The sequence below is a fragment of the Vanessa atalanta genome, chromosome 25, assembly GCF_905147765.1.
Source record: "Vanessa atalanta chromosome 25, ilVanAtal1.2, whole genome shotgun sequence".
In the NCBI taxonomy this organism is placed as follows: Eukaryota; Metazoa; Arthropoda; class Insecta; order Lepidoptera; family Nymphalidae; genus Vanessa; species Vanessa atalanta.
This window is the reverse complement of record NC_061895.1, coordinates 1792931-1809420: the sequence shown is the minus strand read 5'-3', so window position 1 is coordinate 1809420 and position 16490 is coordinate 1792931. Positions and strand designations below refer to the sequence as shown.

Genomic DNA, 16490 nt, shown 5'->3' with positions numbered 1-16490 from the left:
TAATGAATATTATAAAAATTAAATGTAATATTACTTGTAGTTTTTTGCTTTTTCTATTTCTCCCTCAAAATAGACACACTCAAGATAAGCTCAACACTATATAATTGTAAGTACCAGGGGCGGCGCGGGGTCCAGGATGACGTGTCGGCGCTCCGCCAGCGCGTCATCCAACACGTAGCGGCGCGCGCGCGTGCGGTCCGTCAGCACGTACGTGTCGCAGTCGACGTCGGCATCCGCGTCCGCGTCCGTGTCCGCTCCCGCGTCCGCGTCCGCGTCCGCCGAAGCCTCGCCCGCGTCCTCGCACAACGACGTGTTGTCGCACGACAACTCGTCCAGCCCCCCTTCTCCGACGAATTGACTCTGAGATAGGTCCAGTTTGTCTTTGCCTAGGTATGAAAAAGACTTCGATCAACCGATCAGGTATAACCGTGGAGGCCGGATCGGACCGGTAAAAGGTAGGCTTTAATATAAAAAAGCGTCGGCAGCGGTTGGACCACGCCGTGCGTACCGTGCGCGGCGTCGGCGGGCAGCAGGCGGCACAGCGCGTACCCGCGCAGCGCGGCGGCGCGCGACAGCTGGAAGCGCGCGCCCGGCACGCGCTCTGTGGACACGCACGCTTACGTCTGATCTGAACGGAACTTAGGTGGAATCCGTATTCGCCTGCCAGATACTACGCGATGACTACGCATGTTCATTTGCTGTCCCGCTACAGATATCGTGAGCTCGAGGCCCCATTCGGCATATTTTAAACAAAATTACCAATTAAAAAATTAATTAATTTGATGGAATCAGAGAAAACTAAAAAATCTCTTACAGCGTACTCGAAAATAAAATGGGAATATTTTATTCGTTACTTCTAGCGTTGTACGTTCTTATTCAATTTTATTTTTATAAATCAAATAAAACGAACCCTCGTGGTAATTTTCAACGGCGGCGTCGTTGATGTCCGCGCCGTGCTCGCTGTACGCGTCCTGCAACACGGTACACGTTGGCTTATCGTCTACACTGACACTGACACTGGCTAGGGCAGTCGCGCGTCGGCGAGTCGGCTGACCTTGGGCTGCGCGTGCTTGTAGTGCAGACTGATCTTGCTGAGCTCGTGATCGAGGTGCGCCAGCCGCTCGGCGTGCGAGCCGGCCGCCTCGCCGCCCTCCGCGCCCTCGCCGCCCTCCGCGCCGCCCTCTGCGCCTCCGTCGGCTGCATCTCGCTGGAAATCAGTAATACACATTTCTGCAGTGCTCCTATGGACACATCTTTCCGAATACACTTATTTCATAAAATGTTCTCCCGTCTCATCGATTGAAGGTCGTGATTTGACGTAATCATAAAATATCAATAAATTTAAGTGAAGTACTATTAACTATAAGTTTTCATAAATAAACTATTCGTAATCAATCTTAATGATAATATAAAATTAATAACAACAATTAATCAATTTGATAATTTTATTTACCTTATGTCCTGGAATTGAATGCATTTGTTTGTGTGTTGGGGATAACGCAGGACTATATTCAAGAGGAGATTGTGGAGAAACGGGACCCTATAAACAAAAAAATATCACTGTATAAAGGTTTTTTCAAAAATTCTAAGTTAAGCAGTTGTCTCTCTTGAGATTGGCCTGCATACTATACTGACACAAGGTACGGGACCGCAACTACACCTTCAACGTCTTTTGTAGTTGTGTAGCATCAACAGAGTTATTATACGTTTTACAAGTCATATTTACATTTTGAAAATCCAAAAAATATTTAGCTGTGTATAAATGTTGGAATTCTACTTAGGAAGGTCTATTACTAGGTGAAGACAAAAAATTATCGTAAATTACTTGGAACTAATTAATGTTGGAAATAAATTCAGTTTATTTCCTCTAGAAATTGGTTTTATGGAAAACGGGCGGTGGTACCACGGTAACTAAGAAACTCACGCTGTTAGAGATGGAGGCGAGTTTGTTCTGCAGCGTGAGCATGTACTCGCTGTAGGACTGACTCTTGTTGGGCGTGCTCGGCTGCGACGAGCCCGTCGAGTTCACGTTCGCCATCCCTGGGGACGAAGTTGTGTTTATACAAGGTCATAATTGATGTTAGGCCTACATTTAAATGCCAATTTGTTTGAAAAGAGGGAATGAACGGTTTTAGAAGATTTGACAGCGAATACGAATACTCAGCATTCAAATAATAATAATAAGTTTTATCATCCGGTTGCTGATATGCCAATGAATGTATCTCTCTGAATTATTTGAACCACTATATTTCTTATATGAATTTTACACCTGTAACTTAATAACGACTGAAGTGGCTGGATTGTTGTAAGTGTAAAGCAAATACGCGATTATCAGTACTTTTACATCCAAAACTCGAATATTTAGATAAACACTCTAAAAAAATTGGGTTATTTGACTAAGAATTTGTAAATAATTTTGAAAGACAAGAATTATTTTAAGTGATATGAATACATTTAGCGAAACCTCTGTAAAACTCTATTTATTGACGAAGAAAATGTAGCAGATGTACATGCTAAGTGATGAATGAAGCAGCCATATGTGTCTCCCGGGGCCACGGATGGCCGACTCACCGATGTCGATGTCGGCGGCTCTGCGCGCGAGTGCGCTGTGCACGGCTCGCTGGGCCACGAGATGTCCGAGGTTCTGTCCCATCAGCGACAGGTTCTGGCCGCTCAGCCCCAGCCCCTGACCACCGAGTCCGAGGTTCTGACCGCCCATGAGATTCTGACCGCTTAAACCTAGATTTTGACCGGCTAGACCTACGTTAAAAGAAGCATGATCATCTAGCTGACTCGACTGAAGATGAGATGTATCTATCTCGTATTTAAAATGATAACTAGGGCTATAAAACTAGCGAAAACGAATGTTTCAAATCATTAAAATAAACATATTATTTAGGATACATACATTTAATAATGTAGCATTGATTTATTAAAATAATCTTAAGAGTATGACATCCAAAATATCGACACGATTTTTATCTTGTAATCATTAAGTATGATGAAGTATATGTTAGACAAATATATATAAATATTTCTGTCACCTAAATTCTGTCCAAGATTCTGTCCCATTATGTTCTGATTGAGTGCGAGGTTCTGCGTGGCGAGGCCTATGTTCTGTTGGAGACCGAGGTTCTGCGCCAGGGCGGGCTGCAGCGGAGCGCCCAGACCCAAGCCCAAGCCCAACTGCGACATCGGCTGGTTAAGCTGACCCGAATTTTGCAAGGCTTGCTGCTGGGCTGAATGACAAATTATTGGTAAATACACGATGAATTACGGACACGAAATATATTTTTGAGATGTCCTCTTATTAAAAACCTTCTCTTAAATTTAAGGCCTCAATACAAGATCAAAATTAGATTTAAAGACTTTGATCAGCGTTTCAGATCATCATTAAATATATTTTATGAAATGAAAAACGGACAAAATCTACATGACGATTCATTTTAATTGGCTCAGAAACTGATTTGTTACTGATTTTAAATTTTCGACCGGTGAATCGTAAAAAGCTCGCTAGCATGCAAGGTTATATTTGATAAGGACACATGGAACATATGTTAGTCAAATTTACACATTACAATTAATGTACAATACAAGAAAATTCTTTGTCATATAAGCGTTACATTTTTGCGTCTTAGCGCATCCGTCGGCCTACAGAGAACAAGATTAAAATAATGTCACAGAGTGTATAAGCGTGCACGTCACCACTATCAATATTATACATTAGAGTTTCACACCTGTCACATTACCGAAATAGACTCGACTTCGTCGTGATAAGTCAGGAACGAGCGTGATAGTTACCTATGAGTTCGTTAGCGGTGGCCAGCATGGGCTGGTAGTAGCGCGGCGGGGCGTAGGGCAGGCGACACATGGGGCCTGCACACAGCGTTAGTCACAGCGGGGACGGGCAGTCGGAAAAATGCTCATACAAATACATTAAAAGGGCACGTTAGTCGAGCAAATCTATCCAGTAGTTTTCGTTGCCGAACACAGTCAAATTACGTTTTAAATAGAATATATTCGGTGGTGAAGTCGATCTCTTCTTTTTTCACATTCGTAAGCAAAAGTACTGTTCGAGAATGGTTGTTGTTAATTTTATATTAAATATCACATAAAAAGGGTTCTACGAGCAAGTTGGTTAGATACAAAATGGCATAGCACAATGCCATGCACGAGCTACAAAGCCGGTAAGTTCGAAGTCTCTGCAAATTTGATTCCTAACTAGCATTTTATTACTGAACACTTTTACCTGGTGATAAAAGGACCATTGTATCTGACTAAAATCTACATATGGCAGCAGGCCTCAGAATATATATCATAAAAAAGGAATTATTAGTTTTTAAGTAAAATATTCAGCGATCAGGCACATTGGCTTAAAAAACAAATCTGTAACCGACAAAATAATCTAATAAAGTATTATTTGCAGTAACTTCAGAGCACGAGAACAGCATTAGATACATACCAGGTTGCGCGTTAGTCAGCAGGTTGTTATGCAGCGAGAGCTCCGGTTGGGGGAACTGCGGCTGGTTGAGAAGACCCAGTAGATTTGGTCCTGAGAGATTCTGCTGTTGGCTGAAATAATAAAATGAAATAATAATCATGATTTAATCACAAAACAAGTGATATTTTATTAATCATTATTCATAAAGCTTACTTTATTATATTCTGCTTAAGCAACATCCTCTGAATATTCTCTGCATTCGCTAACGAGTCGGAAACCCCCGGGGTGGGGGTCAATGAGGATTGCGTCAGTTGCAGCCTGCTGAGCCCCATCGGATCGGCGAGCCCCGGCGCCACTTGTCCCAGACCTATATTCAGTCCCAACTCTCCACCCACACCCATAGGCGTTCCGACTTGGCTCAGCCCGAGCAGCGGCGTATCAGTTGCTATTTGTAATGGAGTCGTTAAGTTTGTAAGATTTGGTTGTAATGTACCATTAAATAAGGTAGAATTAATCGTGCTCGGAAAAGGGAAATTTTGCGGTATTGTCGACTGGAGATGGGTAGACGTGACGTTCGGTTGCACTGAAGTCTGTACGATGGACCCGCCCGCCGACTCGCTCAGCATCTGCTTCATGTCCACCGCCCGGTGGTCGGTGACGGTCTGCGGCGCGTGCGACAGTTGCGTCGGCAGGGGATACTGATGCGTAGGAACGAATTTATCTGAAGGAATGGCTTGAGTCATTTGCGTCGCCACTGGTGCTGGCGGTTCCGGCTGCGTGGCTGGTACGGCTTCCGGTTGTGGAACGGGCACCGGCTGCGAAACAGGCGCCGGTGCCGGCTCCGGTTCCGGGAGACCGTTCACTTGTGGCTCGCGGGGCGGTTCTTTGGTGACTTCGGCTACTTTTGGAGCCTCTACCGGTTTATCCGACTCGGCGGACGTCCGGTCGACTTTTTCCTCCGGGACATCCTCGCCGCGGTCCACGACGGGACTGACTAGAAATCTCGAAATCTTTCGAGTGGGTTTTTGGGATTTCTTCTCGCCGTTCGATTCCATACTACCGGACCGATCCGCTACCGATCCTCCATCCGACTGATTAGAACCTAGCGAATAAAACAGAAATATTTTATACATAGAAATATATTATATATTTTAAACTAAAGTCGAAGTTGTTGGAATTAAACAACAAAAATGTGTTAATACAAAAACACAATATTTTATCAGATCATTGTAAACGCCTGCGCGTTGAACCTACTAAAACGCATCTAACCTAACCATTCTCGAATATTACCTATAGACGAGGCGGTGCTGATCTTCCGCGCCAGCGCGTCGACGGTCGGCAGGCAGGCGGCAGGCCCCACGGGGGGCCCGACTAGAGGCGGGGCGGGGGGCAGGCTGGCGACCGGCGTGGGCGGCTCGGCCTCGTCCGCCAGCTCGGCCAGCGCGATGCTGTCCTGCGAAGCGGTGGGTGTGGTGCACTCGGAGTTGTCCTGATTGGAATCAGTTAGATTTTCGTCGCGCTCGGTCGTCTCGGAGTCGTAATCCGTCTGAAAGCAGACGAGTCCAAATAGTCTCTTCAACGATAAGAAGTCCCGAGAGGGAGAGGCCCTGGGCGGGCGGCACGCACCTTGTCGATGTTGAGGCGCAGGCGGCCGGGCGCGCGCGCCATCGCGGGGTCGCGCAGCTCGCGCACGATGTCGCCGATGAGCTCGGTGAAGGCGCCGCTCTGCCACTCGGGCAGCAGGTTGTTCGCCACCTGCGCCGCCTTCATTAGTCTCGAGCTTGGACAATGCCGCTCCGGCCCACCGTGTCGCTACTTCGAGGCGTGTATTTAATTCGGAATGCATACTTTTAAAACCCCTCGGACGTCGTTAATTCTTAAAATATGTTGTATAATATGTAAACTATTCGCATTACCAGTACTATTCATTTTCCGAAAGAGGAAGGCGGAGGCATTAGAATCGCTTTAAAAAAAAGTCACTTGACATTAACATCCAGATATTAATGTCACGTGTGAAACATCGCACTTACAAGATTATTGGCGAGTTCTTCAGGGTTGACATCCGGCACGTGGAACTTGAAAGTTACGGTCTTCGACTTCGACTCGAGCAGGCATTCGACCACCGTGTTATCGTCGCTTATCGTCAGTAACGTGAGACGAGGAAACTTTTCTTTCTCTCGAGAACGCTTCTTGGAACCACGACTTTTCTTTTCGCTCGTTATGGGAGACGGTACCGCTGTGCCTAAAGTATTAAATAGGAATAGTTAAAAGGAATCGGAATATTATATTACAACTATGTAACTATACAATACTCTTTATATTTTTTCTTACTTTTTCCTACCTCAGGATATATTAAAATACTAAATAAAAAAAATTCTTACGTTCAGGAGGACCAAACCAGAAGTTTTAAGATTTTTTTAATTTCAAATTGCCAAAATACGATTGTCTATCATTCAATATAGCAAAAAGTGTCTATATGTGTAAGTGAGAACTGCACTGAATTGTACGACCATTAAATAATTATTTTGTATTAATTAAAATATTATTTAAAAAACCGCTATTGTTTACATTTCGTGAAATTTCGAAGTACGGAAGCTACACAGATATTTGTAATAAACACTCACCATCCTGTTGTTGGGTTTCCACTTGTTTTTCTTCAACGGAGCTTAGTTCCGGCTGCCGTATTGCCTCAGCATGTGTCGCACCCGAAGGGAACTCTGTCATCGGCGTGTGGAACTGTTCTTTATGACAACCATTTGGCATAAAAGCTTCTTCGGCTTGAATGCTTAGTTGCTGAGGCACTGTATCGTGAACTTGATTTTGAGGTTTGACTTCTTGAGGCACCTGGGTAGGCATAGAGGCTGGAATTGACGATGGAACCGACGAAGCATTCGACGTCGGCACGGTATCCACCTGCTGATATTGTGTCACAGGAGGATTTTGAGGTATTGTTGTAGGAACTGTAGACGGTATGGTTGTTTCCACGGAACTATATGCAATGTTAGGCATAGTTTGCACAGGCTGACTCTGTTGGTACATTTGCAGAGGATTGGCAGTAAAATTTTGCACAGGTGTGCCTTCATGACTAGATATCTGCCTTTCGTTCTGCTGCATTAAGCTGAAATTTTGCATCATCATATTATGAGGAAGCGATTGGCCCTGCATTGGTTGCACTTGAGGATGGTAAGGTTGCTCTTCGGACGGTTGCTTTTGTAACTGTTTTTCTACATATTGTTGATTCTGATACTGCATTTGGTCCATCGACATCTGAGGTTGGAGAAGTGGTTTTTGCTGATGATATTGTTCGGAAACTACAGGTTGCTGGTGATCGTGAACCTCCGTTGTGCTTATTTGGCTTTGCTCTGATCCTTGGCGTGTGTATATTGGCCGTTGTGCTCTTAATATCTCCTCCACTTTCTGCTGCTGCTGTCCCATTAGTTGCTGTTTTTGGGCCAACAATGCTAAATTTTGCTGATCTATTATATTCTGTTGGGTTTGCAATTGTAACTCCTGTTGAGCTAAATATTGTTGTTGTTGCAAGTTTCGTATATGCTGTGGCGAAAGCGTTTGTCCTGGCATTTGCATCTGTTGGTGAGTTATTAATTGTTGCTGAAGTACAAGTTGCTGCTGTGCTAACATTTGCTTTTGCATATTTAATTGTTGTTGAGCTTGAGCTACTTGATGTTGAGCTTGTGCTACTTGCTGCTGTTGCGCGAGAATAGTAGGATCAACAGCCGTCAACAAGTTTGGATGCATAAACTGTTGATTTTGCTGAAAATTCATACTTTGACCAGCTGATTGTTGCATTTGTACATTCATTATATTCTGCTTCTGTTGCATGGATTCCTGCTCTTGCAGAGCATTTTTTTGAAGTTCATTTTCAGCTTGCTGATTTATAATTTGTTGTTGTATTTGCTGCGGATGTTGTTGTTGCTGTTGTTGCTGCTGTTGCTGCTGCTGCTGTTGTTGTTGCTGTTGCTGCTGTTGTTGTTGCTGTTGCTGCTGTTGTTGTTGCTGCTGTTGCTGCTGATGTTGCTGTTGTGCCTGCTGCTGCTGCTGCAAAAGTTGTTGCTGTTGCATTTGTTCTGACTCGGAGTCTTTTCTTGACTGCAATGTGTCCGGCCTGTGTATAATCTGAGCTAAAATATTTTGCAAGTTTTGTAAGGATGGGTCTAATGCTTGATTCGAAACGAGATTCGTTTGAGGTCCAGTAATTATATTTTCCTGGGCCGTAAATTGCTCCTCCAACTGTTTTTGTTGAATCGCCGCTGCCTGATGAGCGATAATGTTTTGTTGCTGCTGTATTATTTGCTGCTGCAGCGCTTGATTCTGATTATTAATTTCATTTGCTACTAACTGCTGATTTAATAAATTCGGTTGAAGTGTATTTTGCTGCGGTTCGAAAAGAGCTTGCTGAGCCTGTTGTTCCATCAAAACTTGGTTGGTTACCGTTTGTTCTAACATCTGCTGATTAAGGAGATTCTGTTCCATCATCACCTGTTGTTTGAGATTTTGTTCTAGGAACTGCTGCTGCTGAAGAAGCTGCTGCTGTTGCAAGATTTGCTGATCGCCCGTGAGAGAAGGTGACATGCGTGCCTGCATAAGATTATGCTGAAACAATTTCATGGCTTTTTCTTCATTATTAAGATGCTGCTGAAACTGATGTTGTAGTAGCTGTTGTTGAGCCTGCAGCAGTTGAGATTGTTGATCTAGCCTAGACACATAAATTAAAATCCATATAGCAAATACATTTGATTATACATAATATCTAAAAATTATTATAGTTTAACCACTTACTGTACGGATGCCAGAGTCGGCTGTGGACCAACGCCATTTAGCAGACCAGCCTTCACTTGATCCACTGGACCTGATTGTTGTTGGTTCTGGATCATTTTAACCTTTAACCGATTAATGCATTATCATTTTTATTCATTGTTTTCAATAAAAAAAAATATTAATGAAAAATATAACAAAATGCTCCAAACCTGTCTCAACTGTTGCTCCAAAAGTAATTGCTGCTGCATGTTCTGTTCATTAATCAACTCCTGGTTGAACAGCATCTGAGCTTTCTTCTCACTCCTCTCGCTAAAAATAAATACAACCAAATTAAAATGAATTACATACTAATGTAACATTTCATTTCTTGTCAGACCTTATTTGCAAAAGATAGTGTTGTTTTTTTTTAATATATATATAAAGCGCGCGACATTTTTACTTCTAAAGGAAAAAGTCAATGCGAATAACTTGAAGAATAAAGGAATGGGTAAATCATGATGTCGAGTGGAAACGAATCTCTAGAAGTAAATTGTCATCAAAACTTAGAACCATATGTTTCCAACTGAGCCCAATCAGAAACCGTTGAAAATAAACTAAACGAAAGTCAATAAAAAAATATCATATATTTCAGATAATAATAACAATCCATCATATTTCCAAAATTATTTTACCTAAATATTAAAACCAAATGAGATCTCGTCCTTGACATTGTACTATTTTAAATAAAAGGTGTCTATGTCTAGAACCAAATAATCAAACTAATTATATAAGAAGACTTTTCGAAAAATAATCTTTGTGCTTAATTTTGTATATTACTATACCGCATACTTTGATTTTATATCACAGAAAACTTTTATATAATAAATTTTGTTTATGTAAATAAACGTAAATAAATTACGGATAAAAATATATTTTCATTTCACAACGATTCGGAGCACGCGAGGTCGCGTAACTGATGGAATTCAGCGAGTGCAAGTCGTTGTTAGGGTTGCCATGACTACGTTAAGTATATTGAGAAACAACCAGACGTTTAAAGAAATCTCGACCTTAGGATATATTTTAAATATTGGATATTTAATAATATTAAAATTTAAAGAAAGCCTTTATTAATTTTATCTTTAATTCGTTACGACAATGTCTATGCAATACTAGTGACGGGAAAGACAAAATAATTGAATAGGCAAAATAACTACATTTTTTACTTTTAAAATTTTACAATCGGTTTCAAATAAATAAACCTTAAAATCAGAACACAAACCATATGAATTAAATCAAATTTAACACTAAATTAAATCTGTATAAAACTATATAATTATAAGATTTTTCTGCTTCATAGATATATGAAAATTCAAGAAAAATCAAGAACAATGAGAAAGTCGCAAGAAACTAGTGTTTGAAGCACGCGATACGGTTAAGTTTAGAAATCGATAGCATATAGGTACAAAGACCTTATATCATTATCGGTTCTTTATAAGGCTAAGTTTGATAATAACCACGCATCACAGAATATTACATTTTGATTCTGTGATGTTACAGAAAGTACGTTCAACAAAACGTTACATTTTTTGTTTAACTGGATATTAGTACGCGGAACAATAAAAAATAAAAGAGGATAACGACCGATGATCGATCTTATTTATGCCACATCGACTATATATTTTAAAACAACTAAATAAAAACCAGTATCGCGTTGGATCGGAACTCATCGACGTTATTTTTTATTATTTTTTATAAAGCATATAAGAACGGTTCCATTCAAACTCGTCCTTGTATAATAAAAAATAAACGTAAAATCTCAGTGTTTACGAATTAATTATATGTAAATGTCGATGACAGCAATAGCACCGTAATGAAATGTCAACATAAACACTCGTCACTGCCACATAAAAATAACGACACACGTGTGATGCACAACACTACCATACGATGCCAAGAATCTATAATCACGCCGTAGCGATACATGACATATAAAAACTGTCGAGATTAACCTCTCAGAGAGCATGTTTTTACGATAGAATAACGCCAATTTACCACCAAATCCGTTGTGCAAATCTCCGGTACACATCATGTACTGCAGTTATCGCGTCAGTGCAATTAATTACGCGCAATGAAGCGTCAAAATAAGCATTTCAATTATGCTGACGTTATGCGAGAATGACTAAACATTGATGTCTGCTTTGTTTTCGTTAACCGACACGGCATAGCCGAGAAAAGTAATGAGTTTAGCTGATTGTCTGTGACTTATCACGAAAACGAAAAATAAATATATATATATATATATGTATATATGCAATTTTAAAAGGTATTGCTGCATTGTAAAAAGTAACCGATAAACTATCTCTATAATTATGATAAATCCCGTCAACCAATTGCTCTGATACTGTGTGAAAAGGAAGAACCTCTAACAAGACTAACATTAGCCGCGACTTATGTGATACAATCACAATACAAGGTTAAAATAATTTTAACTTTTAATACTTAAAAACATTTGGACTGTATAAAACCTTCCAAGTTACGTTTTACAAGTACAGACACGATTAGAAATACGAATTCAGGGTCGCGACATATAATCTACATTCTATGTGCCGACATCCGTCTACGATGAATATACAATTTACCATCGTTGTATCGGAGTCATGAATACAATGAGATCCATTGCTGATTTCTTATCTTTGTTTTAAATAGCTCCTCTTATATAACAATCATTCGACAGCGAAATATAAAAGTTTTCATTTTGTTGTTGTATATTGCTTTGCTTCATTAAAATCAAAATATGTGCAATACATGAAATATTATGCTATTTATTATGAACGAATTTGTTTTATCTTTTACGTAATACAATTTTGAAATGATAAAAATTTATAATTTATGTATGAACGACCTTGAGCCTTTAAAAGTTCATAACACGAGAATTATTATGTATTCATTATTTTGTAGATCTAATTTCGCGAACAGAATCGCTCGTGATTTTTTACTATATTACTAAGACAGACGAATTAACAAATTATAAGCCCTGAGGCAAAAAGGAGAGTGGAGCGTATCTGTGTATCAATGTGTGGCATCTCAACTCCTAAGCGGATGAATGTTTTTGACTAGCTATGCCTTCTTAGTTATGATTACAGAAAATCTATTCAGATGTATAAAAACATTACCACTTTCCTAGTTTTTAAGGGATTTGAGTAACTTCAACTGGTCTTATCAAAGGCATCAATTATATTACAGTAAAATGAGTAACCAGGCCTGATGCTGCAGCTTGCACCTGAAAGGATACCTCACCGCACCAACTTACATCAGAGATATCATGTTTGAGCTCAGTTAATAAGTTATATACATATATATAAGAGTATTTAAAATATTTATATGTATGTATATACTTTTTAGTGAGACGAGGTTATTTTCTTGTCTACATCGATATTATGCACTTCGCCTTCGTCCGTAAACATCAGAGCTTGTATTATCAGTAACGACCGATAGTTAAACACTACGGTATAGTTATCGCATTAGACTGACCGGTTGAGGCTGATGAGCTGCGACTTGAGGAGTTTGAAGACGATCCTGGCGTCCTCCTCCATGATGAGGCCGGCCTTGGCCATGTCCTTGGCGACCTCCTCGCAGTCGTCGTGCTGCATGTCGAACTCGAACTGGATCGCTTCGTTCTCCTTGTGTGTGTACGACCTGCATCGAACGGATGCCTTTTTAATATATATATTTTATATTAGCAATGGCTGGCTTCAATATGAGTCATGAGAATTATGACGATTATTATAAATCTTATTTCCTTGTCCTGCTAATTAACCTTTAGTCCTATATTTACGTTTATCCTTAAGATATGTATTAAACGATAATTTATTGTAAAATCATAAATTCTTAATAGATCATAATTAATTATAGCAGTCACTTAAGTTTTTTGAAATTTATCATTTCAACGTACTTATACAAATGTTACTAATATACTAGCGACCTGGCCCGGTTTCGCACGGGCGCTGTTTATTTATAAAAAGTAGAATCTATACTAATCTTATAAATCTGTCTGTCTGTATGTCGCTTTTTCACTGCCAAACCAATGAACCGAATTTGTCGAAATTTGGTATGGAGCATACTCGAACTCCAAGGTAGGACATAGGCAAAATTTTTTTGTCTAACGCATGACAACCAACCCCTTAGACGCGAGCTAAGCCGCGGGCGACAACTAGTATTATATAAATATAAATACACCCTATGGCACTCGGGAATAATGTGGCCTTCTACCAATGAAATTAAAAACATTAGTGGCAGAGACTACCTCCTACATACAAATAAACACATTTTACCTTTTCATAATCTATATATATATAAATGCAATATACCACCACACACTGATTAATCACGACATTTCAGAAGCTATAACACCTACAGACTTGAAATTTGGCAGGTTCCTTATAGGGTGTAGAAATCCGCTAACAATTTACGGACTTTACGTATCTCCACTCCTAAATATAATTCTAAACTCCTTTATAAATTTCGCGCGGGTAAAGCGGCAGGGTCATCTAGTATTAGTATAGATGATACGCAAATCAATACTATCGTAAATTGAATAGTGGATATGATAATGAACACATTATAATAATAAAATTGTAATGAACCTAATATTCATTCAAAGTGTATTGAATGTTATCAATTACGTCATCGACGCGATTCCTGCGATCACATAGCAACGATTGTGGTTTCACACTCTATGATAAATATAACTACATTTAAAAAACTTGAATAAACTGACTATTAAACAAAAAACCTTGACAATCTAAATATATAAAAATGAATGTTTGTTTGTTGCTCTATGCGTTCCTTTTTTTATGATATAGGCAGGAGGACGGGCAAATGGGCGTCATGATGGTAAGCAGTCACCACCATTAATAGACAATGGCGCTGTAAGAAATATTAACCATTCCTTACATCGCTAATGCGCCACCAACCTTATGCGATATTATTTGCCTGTAGTTACACTAGTTAACAACAAGTCGGAACACAACAATACAAATGATTGCTGCTTGGCTATAGAAATACGTGATGAGTCTAACCTAACCTAACCTACCCAGACGGGCTCGCACAAAACCCTAGTGGTAGTGGCTCCTAAGCTTCGATTGAGTCCGGGCAATCAAAATTTTTGCTCAAAGCGTTTGATCTTCTATATTACACTCTACCCGTACAGAGGCGATTTTTTAAGATTTATTCGTAAGTATTACCGTTTCTTTGGATCGATGATCTTCAACCGGAACTGTATCTTGGTGATGTCTGATGATGTGACGAGATCTCGCCCCACGATCTCTAGCCGGAGTCCGATGTCCTCGCCGAAGAACTCGTGGTTAAGCAGATCTTTCACTTTGGGCCTGAATGGTGTTTTAAATTTAACAGATAAGGCAATTAAATCAATGCGAGTCATTTGTGTTGGATTTCTTATCAAGTTTATATAAATAGAGGTTTTTATTAAAAATACGTATTATACCTGTCGGCTTTGTTAGGTTTAATACACGACTCGATGATGTCCTTCACTTCCGGTATTGTGACTTTCTCTAAGCTTTGAGGCTTAACACCCTAAAAATAAAATAGGAAATTAATATTATTCTATTGACATACCGATGCAAAATGAAATATAAAAAAAATTCTACCAAAAGTTATTATTCCTAGTCACGGCAGATTATTATTTAAGTTAAGAAACACTCGCTGTAGGGGTACTCGCCGGTCGCCATCTCAACATGCACATGCACATGTACACCGCCCACTCACCGAGACCACCTTCTTGTATATCTGCGCGGGCCCGCTGCACTCGCTGTAGGGGTACTCGCCGGTCACCATCTCCAACATGCACATGCACATGTACACCGCCCACTCACCGAGACCACCTTCTTGTATATCTGCGCGGGCCCGCTGCACTCGCTGTAGGGGTACTCGCCGGTCGCCATCTCCAACATGCACATGCACATGTACACCGCCCACTCACCGAGACCACCTTCTTGTATATCTGCGCGGGCCCGCTGCACTCGCTGTAGGGGTACTCGCCGGTCGCCATCTCCAACATGCACATGCACATGTACACCGCCCACTCACCGAGACCACCTTCTTGTATATCTGCGCGGGCCCGCTGCACTCGCTGTAGGGGTACTCGCCGGTCGCCATCTCCAACATGCACATGCACATGTACACCGCCCACTCACCGAGACCACCTTCTTGTATATCTGCGCGGGCCCGCTGCACTCGCTGTAGGGGTACTCGCCGGTCGCCATCTCCAACATGCACATGCACATGTACACCGCCCACTCACCGAGACCACCTTCTTGTATATCTGCGCGGGCCCGCTGCACTCGCTGTAGGGGTACTCGCCGGTCGCCATCTCCAACATTCACATGCACATGTACACCGCCCACTCACCGAGACCACCTTCTTGTATATCTGCGCGGGCCCGCTGCACTCGCTGTAGGGGTACTCGCCGGTCGCCATCTCCAACATGCACATGCACATGTACACCGCCCACTCACCGAGACCACCTTCTTGTATATCTGCGCGGGCCCGCTGCACTCGCTGTAGGGGTACTCGCCGGTCGCCATCTCCAACATGCACATGCACATGTACACCGCCCACTCACCGAGACCACCTTCTTGTATATCTGCGCGGGCCCGCTGCACTCGCTGTAGGGGTACTCGCCGGTCGCCATCTCCAACATGCACATGCACATGTACACCGCCCACTCACCGAGACCACCTTCTTGTATATCTGCGCGGGCCCGCTGCACTCGCTGTAGGGGTACTCGCCGGTCGCCATCTCCAACATGCACATGCACATGTACACCGCCCACTCACCGAGACCACCTTCTTGTATATCTGCGCGGGCCCGCTGCACTCGCTGTAGGGGTACTCGCCGGTCGCCATCTCCAACATGCACATGCACATGTACACCGCCCACTCACCGAGACCACCTTCTTGTATATCTGCGCGGGCCCGCTGCACTCGCTGTAGGGGTACTCGCCGGTCGCCATCTCCAACATGCACATGCACATGTACACCGCCCACTCACCGAGACCACCTTCTTGTATATCTGCGCGGGCCCGCTGCACTCGCTGTAGGGGTACTCGCCGGTCGCCATCTCCAACATGCACATGCACATGTACACCGCCCACTCACCGAGACCACCTTCTTGTATATCTGCGCGGGCCCGCTGCACTCGCTGTAGGGGTACTCGCCGGTCGCCATCTCCAACATGCACATGCACATGTACACCGCCCACTCACCGAGACCACCTT

The 16490-nt window shown here is 41.9% G+C and overlaps 1 protein-coding gene across 8 annotated transcripts in view; it reads right to left on the bottom strand.

Annotated features, from left to right (window-relative positions):
• LOC125073750 (putative mediator of RNA polymerase II transcription subunit 26) overlaps positions 1–16490 on the bottom strand; it is a 38808-nt gene that overhangs the window by 987 nt on the left and 21331 nt on the right. For 5 of the 8 annotated variants that reach the window (XM_047684769.1, XM_047684768.1, XM_047684770.1 and 2 more), the window contains 20 exons: positions 14700–14788; positions 14440–14583; positions 12728–12892; positions 9427–9526; positions 9239–9339; positions 7066–9155; positions 6472–6683; positions 6068–6196; positions 5732–5987; positions 4655–5543; positions 4463–4572; positions 3802–3876; positions 3045–3239; positions 2572–2760; positions 1925–2040; positions 1454–1540; positions 1055–1207; positions 911–971; positions 509–601; positions 115–386 (listed from right to left, as the gene is read on the bottom strand). In XM_047684769.1, the coding sequence (XP_047540725.1) occupies positions 115–386; positions 509–601; positions 911–971; positions 1055–1207; positions 1454–1540; positions 1925–2040; positions 2572–2760; positions 3045–3239; positions 3802–3876; positions 4463–4572; positions 4655–5543; positions 5732–5987; positions 6068–6196; positions 6472–6683; positions 7066–9155; positions 9239–9339; positions 9427–9526; positions 12728–12892; positions 14440–14583; positions 14700–14788 (5526 nt within the window). The other 3 variants (XM_047684775.1, XM_047684774.1, XM_047684771.1) reach the window with 3 other exon arrangements.